Source organism: Octopus sinensis, unplaced genomic scaffold (genome assembly GCF_006345805.1).
Source record: "Octopus sinensis unplaced genomic scaffold, ASM634580v1 Contig18107, whole genome shotgun sequence".
Classification (NCBI taxonomy): domain Eukaryota; kingdom Metazoa; phylum Mollusca; class Cephalopoda; order Octopoda; family Octopodidae; genus Octopus; species Octopus sinensis.
The window spans coordinates 1-10,000 of NW_021835548.1; the positions used below are offsets into that span (position 1 = coordinate 1).

The 10,000-nt window shown below is 38.3% G+C and overlaps 1 protein-coding gene across 1 annotated transcript in view; it reads right to left on the minus strand.

The window, feature by feature from the left end:
• Positions 1-4,552: 4,552 nt before the first annotated feature.
• LOC115231300 (homeobox protein Hox-D11-like) overlaps positions 4,553-10,000 on the minus strand; it is a 12,572-nt gene continuing 7,124 nt past the window's right edge. The window contains exons 2-5 of the mRNA XM_036500024.1: positions 9,580-9,838; positions 7,965-8,752; positions 7,073-7,267; positions 4,553-5,101 (exon numbers count right to left, since the gene is read on the minus strand). Coding sequence (XP_036355917.1) covers positions 4,602-5,101; positions 7,073-7,267; positions 7,965-8,124 — 855 coding nt within the window. The 5' untranslated portion in view covers positions 8,125-8,752; positions 9,580-9,838 and the 3' untranslated portion in view covers positions 4,553-4,601. The remainder of the gene's footprint in view (positions 5,102-7,072; positions 7,268-7,964; positions 8,753-9,579; positions 9,839-10,000) is intronic.

The following is a 10,000-nucleotide window of genomic DNA, read 5'->3' on the forward strand; positions in this document are numbered from 1 at the left end:
CCTCCTTCATCTTCTATTGGTTCCAAGTTTCGGCACAAGACTTGTGGGAGATGTCGTTTCTCACATATCGACAACTCGAAGAATGGCACAGTTTTGGATGTTATTAATAAACTGAAGGTGGGAGATGGTGAGTCGAGATACTTGCCGAAGTGGTTTAGTTTTCAAGTACTCGGCTAGGGGATCCCGAAAAGAGCAAGCAACAGTAAGTCTCCGTCCCACTTCTTTAAAACCCTTCGAACAGATAGGAATTTGATTGCTGTTTCCAGCATTCTTTTGACAAGAATGATGGCCGTTGTTCCTGTGTTTCTCGTTAAGAGGAAAGCGCTAATATATATTTCGAAAATAAGTTTTCACCCGAGAGGGACGTAACGCCAGCATTTTGTTGCTACATAATGATAGAGTGAGAGTATGTGACACAATGGTCACGGTGGTGTGCATACAATCGTTAGGCCAGGTATTTCACTCGAAAACCGGACGGTTCATTGTGTCCTTGTGCAAGGCACAGCATTGCACGTTGCTGCTGAAGGCCGCAGGAAACTAAAACTAAGACGACTTCTTTTAGCATAGAGGGGACATTTATGTCCTCTCAGCCATTTAAATCGCTCGGAAACTGGAATAATCTGCAGCCAAATGATCGGATGCTTTTCAAGACAGACTGTATCTTTACAGACCTTTAAGGCGGCGAGCTGGCAGAAACGTTAGCACGCCGGGCGAAATGCTTAGCGGTATGCCGTCTGCCGCTACGTTCTGAGTTCAAATTCCGCCGAGGTCGACTTTGCCTTTCATCCTTTCGGAGTCGATTAAATAAGTACCAGTTACGCACTGGGGTCGATATAATCGACTTAATCCGTGTGTCTGTTCTTGTGTGTCCCTTCTGTGTTTAGCCCCTTGTGGGTAGTAAAGAAATATGTATCTTTACAGACCTGTATCTCTTTACTCAGCAGAACACTAGCAAATGAAACTGATTGTAAAACCATTTGTTTTAAGGACGATAATCTTTAAGATATCATAACATTTGCTGATATTCTGTTAGTTGTGCATTCGGAAGTACAGTAATGATACAGCTAATCGATAAATCAATTATAAATGAATCGTAAATACTTTCTATATATTTCGGAAGGCCAGCAAATTAGAGAGATGGAGATGCCGATTACATCGACCCCAGTACTCGACTGGGACTTATTTTATCGACTCGAAAGGATGAAGATCGTTAACTCAGAACCTAAAGAGCTGGCAGAAATGCCGCTATGCACTTTGTCCTATGCGATATTGAAAGGGATGAAAGGTAGAGCCAAAATCTCGACGGAATTTGAACTCGGAACGTAAATACGGACGAAATACCGTTATGCATTTTGCCCGGCGTGTTAACGATTCTGTCAGCTCAATGCCTTAGGAAATAATGCTAATTATAACAATAATGATAACAATAATAATAATAATAATAATAATATAATAATAATATAATAATAATAATAATAATAATAATAATAATAATAATAATAATAATAATAGTAATATATTTAAGCTGCTAAAATAAGGCAAGGCAGGGGCGCAGAGAAAGCGAAGAGTATTGAGCTGTTTCGGATTAAAAGAGGAACGATATCGAAGACAGTTTTCTGTGATGCTAAATGATGGTGCTAATAATAGGACATTAATAATAACGTGGAATTAGGCAGGGTGAGGAGCATGGGAAAGATAACAGGATTTTGTAATTAGGATTGGACTACAAAAGGATTCTAAGGCTCAGTTTTCAGTGATGGCATGCGAAAACGCTTTGGATATCATACACTTAAGCATTTGCAATTAGATTAGTAATGAAGGGCTTGGAGAGAAGAGAGAGATAGAGAGGGAGAGAAAGAGAGATAGATGGACATACAAGAGGGACTTAGAGAGAGGGGGCAAGAGAGAATGAGAGAATGTGAAGAAACCTATTCTCACCATGCTATTAAAACCCGATCTAATGCAAAAACCCAGTATTCAATTAGCAGAATGATGGGATATCACTTATGAAATACATTTAAGGTATTTTGAGGATTAGTAGAGAAAATAGCGCAGAAGAAAAGCCAAACATCCAGCAGCGAACCCCTGAATATATATATTGCTATCAGCAAAGGTATTCTTACTGGTAATGCCGTCCTTCTGTATTGCAAAGATATAATTGTTTTTCACTAAATAAATTGCACTTCATATTAGAGATCCCGATGAAGATAGACGACGATATTCAAGCTCTCAAATAAGAGTCCTCTGCAGCTTATAACAGAAACAGCTGTAAGGTAATGAAGTTCATAACATAACCATTGTTTATCTTGTGTCCTCACTTCTTCTTGTTACCACTCTATACTCATCTAACACTTTGTCCTGAAACATACGTATATTGAGTTCTACACCAAGTTGTCGCGCAAAGCCTAATCTATGTATATATGTATGTATGTACTCTTTTACTTGCTTCAGTCATTTGACTGCGGCCATGCTGGAGCACCGCCTTTAGTCGAGCAAATCGACCCCGGGACTTATTCTTTGTTAGCCCAGTACTTATTCTATCGGTCTCTTTTGCCGAACCGCTAAGTGACGGGGACGTAAACACACCAGCATCGGTTGTCAAGCAATGCTAGGGGGACAAACACAGACACACAAACATACACGCACACATATATAAATATACATATATACGACGGGCTTCTTTCAGTTTCCGTCTACCAAATCCACTCACAAGGCTTTGGTCGGCCCGAGGCTATAGTAGAAGAAACTTGCCCAAGGTGCCACGTAGTGGGACTGAACCGGGAACCATGTGGTTGATAAACAAGCTACTTACCACACAGCCACTCCTGCGCCTATGTATGTATGTATGTATGTATGTATGTATGTATGTGTATATATTTATATATATATATATACTAGCAGTATCGCCCGGCGTTGCTCAGTTTGTAAGGGAAATAAATAAAAGCATTTTTAGAGAGTTATAGCCAAAAAATAGCAAAAAATGGGAAAAAAATGATGGTAAATTTTTTTGAGTTAAAAAAGGTGGAGTGGAGTGCGTCCCCTACGGTCTGTGGTTTTTGTTTCTGATTCTCGACCCCATGTCGAATTTATCGATTTTTTTCAGAACTGGGGAAACTTTTCAAAATTTTCGCTGCGTTAGTTTTGAATTATGACATTGGGCTATGTGTGTGTCAAGTTTCATCAGAATTGGTTGAAAGCCGTGGTCAGGGTGAGGGTACGAGGAGAAAACAGACACACAGAAAACGCCATAGACATAAACTGCGTTTATATAAGATATATATATATATATAGTATATATATATATATATACGAAGTCGCGTCTTGCCCTTGCCTTCGGAACGTGGAGTAGTTGACACAGAGACAATTGAAGAAGGGGAATATTATTTGTTGTATGTCTCGTTTCTCTATTGTTGTTTTTTCGTTGTCCATAAAAATTTTCGTTTCTATGTTTTTGTATTTACATTTTCGTTTCTCATTGTGCCCAACGTTTTTTTTTATGTTCTGTACCCATACATGTATGTATATATACATATATATATATGTACTTTATTTAAAGCAGCAGAAAATTCAACAAAACCTGTTATTCTGAGTTTCCCGTTGCCGTTCATCGGACAGTTTTTGCTAGTTTTTGCTATATATAATATATATATATATATATATATATATATATCTATCATATATATAGGTATGTACATATATGTAAGTATATATGTATATATTTATATATTATTTATATTATTATATGATCGAACGCCACGCATCCCTTTTCAAGTAGATATATATATATACGACGTGCTTTCCATCATCCAAATCCACACACAAGGGTTTGGTCGGCCCGATGCTATATTAGAAGACAGTTGCCCGCCTTCAAATCTGGTAAAACATCTTCACAAGACCATATATGTTGGAGCAAATAATGTATCAAAAAACAAAGCTATCCCTGCTATACACAGATTCATAAATATATGTGCGTGCGTGCGTGCGTGCGTGCGTGCGTGCGTGCGTGCGTGCGTGCGTGCGTGCGTGCGTGCGTGCGTGCGCGTGTTTGTGTTTGCATGCGAGAGTGTGTGCGTGTGAAGAAAGGAAATTTAAGAGACGTAATGACCAGGTGCTATTTCGCCAGTTTTAGGCAATATAAATAAACTACTTCAAAGACACCGAGTGCATTTTCAATTTCTTTATACTTCCAATTTTGTGTAAATATAAACATGTTTATAAATATAAAATACATTAACATTTATATATATATATATATATAGATAGATAGATAGATAGATATAGATAGAGATAGATAGATATACATATATGTCTATATACATATATATATATATATATATAACATATTATATATATATATACATATATATATATATATATATATATACAATATATACATATATATATATATATATATATATTATAAATATTATACAATTATATATATATATATATATATATATAATATATATATACATATATATATATATATATACATATATACAATAATATAACATATATATATATGTATACATGTATATAAACATATAGAGAGACAGACAGACAGACAGACAGAGACACAGTGAGAGAGAAAGAGAGAGATATCAAGAATGAGAGGATCTTCCGGAAGCTGTTTCCTGTCGATGTACTGGGCAGAATTGCTTCGGGTCAATCCCGAACGGAAACCAGGGACGATAAACCTGTACACATTTGAAAGAAACAGGAACCAACGAACTACTAAGACCATCATCATCATCATCATCATCATCATCATCGTCGTTGTCGTCGTCGTCATCATCATCAACTTTGTCTTCATTGTGATCGCCTGTTTTAGATGACAGCCAATCAGGAAGCGTTTTACAATTCCGAATTGGCAAGTTGTGTCGAAATGTGTTTCCTTTTTTCTTCGATTTTGCTCGTCGATTTTGAAACCAAATACGAATCTGTTTGTCACTAAGGCCAGTTCGTTTGACCAGTTTTTTCCGGGTTTCGCCTGAACAAAACCGTTCCCTATTGTAAGAGGCTTCCAGTAATTCCAGTTGAAAGGGTAAATACGGTTGCCGAAACGGTTTCGCTTGATCTCTTTGTGGTATCTCCTTGGAATCTGCAAAAAGAGCAAATGATAAGGAAGGTAAAGTTTAATAAAAATAGCACACACAATAAATATGCCAGAATTTTGTGGGGACGGGAAATCGATTACATCGACTTCACTGATCAACCACGAGGGTGAGTCAAAAAGTAATGCCATTTTGTTTAGGTGAGGTATAATTACCAACACAGGTAAATGTATCATACATAAAAATGAAGCTTATTATGAGTTTATTGTTTTTTTCCTTTTGGCAAGAAATCGACCGGAATGACACCTTGAGCATCCCAAAAGATGTCGCCATGATTTTTTCCAGCTGACTTTTGTGTCTTGAACTTTTTCGGTGGTGGTGACTTGGAGTGGCGCCATTCCATTGACTGCCTCTGTGATTCCGGTTCATAATGATGAACCCATGTTTCATCACCTGTTACGAGCCTTCGAAAGAAGGTGTTATCTCTTTGATTTTGTAATGAAGAAATGGCTCAAAGTACAGTTAACAGCATTTTACGGGACAGGGATACATGCTCTCATTCGAAGGTGGAACGTTGCTATTGAGACAGACGGTGACTATGTTGAGAAGTAGGGATGTGATCGACAGTGGACCAGCTTCATTTTGATGTATGACACATTTTGACACATGTTCCTGTGTCAGTAATTATACCTGTCCTAAACAAAATGGCATTACTTTTTGACTCACCGGTTCGAGCGTGCCTGAAGCGTATTCGGTCTGATAATAACATAACAACTAATACTTATTTTACCAGCCCAGGAAGGCTGAAATGCAAAGTCATCTTCAGCGGTATTCGAACTCAGTATGTAAATAGACGAAAGAAATGTGTTTAAGCATTATATTCATGCTAACTCACTGTATTCTTCCAGTCCTAGCTATTCGCATTTAAACTATCTCCTATCATTATAATCCATTGGAGTCTTGCAATAATTTAAACCCCCAAGCGAGACCATCAACAGTAAAAGAATCTTAACGAGTACCAGGAATTCTTTCCCGATATCGAAGAAGGAATCGATAATCGTGACAACGGTATTGTTTTGCTTTTCGTTTTTCCTATAGTCATTCATATAAGTCGATTTTCTACTGTATTGACCGTTTACCAGAATCGTCCGAAGTGAAAGAACTGGCAACGTGCTCATGATGTTGTTACCGGTCAAAAATCTTGTAACTACAGCTGGTTCGTCCTCGAATTCTTACTTGAAAGCAAGAGAAATGCTGTCACCTATGGCGTTAATGTCACCATATTTCAATCCAGGTTTCTATATAAATGTACTAACAACAGTTTAATGCTGTTTACAAAGCTATTTACATTCAGGGGTGGCTGTGGGGTACGAAGTATTTTTCCTAATCACATGAATCCAGGTTTAGTCCCACTGCGTGTCGCCTTGAGCATGTGTCTTCTACTATAGCCCCGGCCTGACTAAAGCCTTGTCAATGGATTTTGGGTAACGAAAACTAACTAACACACACACACACGCATACATTACGCACACACACAGACGCATACACGCACACACACAAGAGGACTCATACACACACACACATAAACACACACACACACGCAAGAGAACTTACATACATACACAAACACACACATTCACACAAGAGGACTCATATACGCACGTACAAACACACAAACACAAATGCATACACACACACTCGTGTGTGTGTGTGTGTGTGCATGCCATTGTGTTTGTGTTTAATCCCCTCATCCAGTATTGGTTTATTTACATTCCTGCAATTTAGCAGTTCACCAAAACAGAGCCAGATTGTATAACAGATTTTAAAATTATATATATATATAAATTATGTTTCTATGTATGTATACGGGGGACCGCTTGCTTGACGAAGGCTCTCGAGGTGGTGCACCAGCATGGCCGAGAAGACTAATGACTGAAGCTCATAACAGATAAAGGATCAAAAATTAAAGCAAAATCGAAGAAGCGGCAATATAAACAGATGCAGCGAAGTATATTTACCCGAGGACGAAGCAGAGGCCGTCGTTAATGGAGGGGATGGTGTTGTTCCTGCTGCAGCTGTTGAAGATAATGACGGCGGGGTGTTTGACGGGACTGGATTACTGCACAACGGTGTCGTCTTGTCCAACCCACCCGTATGTAACTTATCAATATTTACATTCACACAGGTACGTCCATCCATTTCGTATTCTTCATCTGTGTTAAGGAGAGAAAAAAGGGATAGCGTGATGGCCCTTTATATTTCAAACATGGATGCAAATTGTGGGTAGGGGTCACAACAACAGTGGGGGTGCTGTTGATATAAGCAAGGTGGGGCCGTTGAAATTAATTGAATATAGGCGCAGGCGTGGCTGTGTGGTAAGAAGTTTTCTTCCCAATCACATGGTTCCGGGTTCAGTCCTACTGCTTGTCCCTTGGGCAAATGTCTTTTATAACAGCCTCAGGCTGACCAGAGCGATGTGAGTGAATTTGGTGGTAAACGGACACTGAAAGAAACCTGATGTATGTGTGTGTGTAATTGTGTACTTGACAACCAGTGTTAATGTATTTACACCCGTGATTCTTTTAACTAAAAATCCTTTAAGGCGCTGCCCCGCATGACCGCAATCATACATGCATATATATATATATATAATATATATATATAATATATATATATATATATATATACATATATACATACCTACATATATGCATATATGCATACAGACAGACACGGAGAGCTTCTTTTAGTTTCCGTCTACCAAATCCACTCTCAAATTATTGATCGTCCCGTCGATATAGTAGAAGACACTCGTGGCGCAAGGTGCCACGCAACAAACTTCTTACTACACACATATGGTGCGCCTATTTAAAGAAAAAAAAATCAAATAATTAATATAAATTCATTTACCTGCATTTATGGAATATTCTGGTTCCATTCTGATGATAGGTTGCCGTGTTCGAGTACAATCCGGGGGCCCACTCCTAATTGATATGGGCATATGTGAATTGAATGGTCTTTGAGAGATATTTCTAAAAACGGTCACGTTTGGTTCATTTTCCATTTGCATAAAACGGCTGCAATCCGGAAGAGAGTTAGTGTTTAAAAAATGTCCAGACTTGCAACTCTGCGTTTGGGTATCAAAATTTAAAAATTTTAACTGACAATCCCTGTAGGGTTCGTATTTCTATGGGTTTTGAGGAATCTTGGAAAACTATAAACTTTCTCATTTTCGTTGCTGTAATCCATAACGGAAGTTTCATGTCCAGGGAGATTTTTCTCAGAATCGAAAGAAGCGGTGCAAAAATTTGGTTCGAAATCTTCACAGGTAGTATTTCCTGAGAAAACAGCATCGCTGAGAGTCTTTCCATTCGAATAACAGTCAAAAATATTGCGCTGGAAATTAGACGGAATAGTTGAAGCCGTTGAGTTTATCATAGCTGTGCGATAACAGTACGAACGACGAAAAATCTCTTCATAATTACGGGGTTCTTTTGTCGTGGCGGGTTGCAATCGAAGTTCAGGAGATACATTTGATGTAACACGAGAAAAAGAAGTTGCCTTATCTTCCTTTTGTTTGTCATCCGATGGACGAGTGCTGTCATACTGCAATTCACGGGGGAATGGTTGTGACCGTGTGAACATAACCGGGTAGTTTGGATACTGGTCATCCAGTGGTAAGAAAGATGAAGTGGTAGCTGTAATGGGAGTGGATGGAAAAAAAAGCACGTTCAATTTTAGCGAGAAACAAGGTTTAAATTTTTAAGAAAAGTGCGCAAAGACGATTTGATACAGGTTATATCAGCAGAGTAAATTTGAACTAACCAAATGCTACATTAAAATCTGGGCTAGGAATACACACATCACGCACGCACACAGGCACACAAACACACACGTGTGTGCATAAATAGATAGACAGACATACATACAGACAGACAGACAGACAGACAGACAGACAGATAGACAGACAGACAGATAGATAGATAGATAGATAGATAGAGAGATAGAGAGATAAATAGATATTTACTGCATATGTAAACAAACATATGTGTGTGTGTGTGTGTGTGTGTGTGTGTGTGTGTGTGTGTGTGTGTGTGTGTCTGTGTTTGTGTCTGTGTGTGTGTCCCACTGCGAGTCTTCCATAATAGCCTCTAGCCTACCAAAACCTTGTGAGTGGATTTTGTAGCCGGAAGCTGAAAGAAGCGCGTTGCTTATACATATATATATATATATATATATATATATATGTGTGTGTGTGTGTGTGTGTGTGGTGGTGTGTGTATATATGTATGTATATGTGTGTATATGTGTGTGTGTGTCATTGTTTGTGTCAGTGCATGTCCCCCAACATTGCTTGACAACCGATGTTGGTATGTTTATGTCCCCGTAACTGCGATCCATAGAATATGTACTAGGCTTAGAAAGAATAAGTGTTGCGGTTTACTCGTTGAGGTTCACTTGTTAAGGTTCACTCCAGCATGGCCGCAGCCAAATTACTGAAACAAGTAAAGGAATATATGTATACCTTGCGTAGAATGCCGATGGATGTTGAAGTCTTCTTTCCAGTCAGGAAATCCGTTTGAAGCAGGCAGCATGTTCAATCTCTCCGTTGGTTGTCTTTGATTCTGATCTTGAACTAAAGAATTTTCTGTCGATATTTCCAACGTAGAATCAGCATCGCACACCTGATAATTCTGGTCGGTATCGATATTGTTCCAAGTTATATTTGATATCAACGCTCCTGTGTCTGACATTTTGCTTTCGTTATATAGAATGGTTCTTTCCTTATTGCGAAGAGGTATAAAGAAAATACATTTCATATAATTAGACAAAAAAAAACATATAATACAAAAATTCAAATTAAATACAGATGGTTTCAAATTTTATCACAAGGTCAGCAATTTCGGAGGAAAGGTTTAGGTCGGTTACATCGACACCAGTTCACT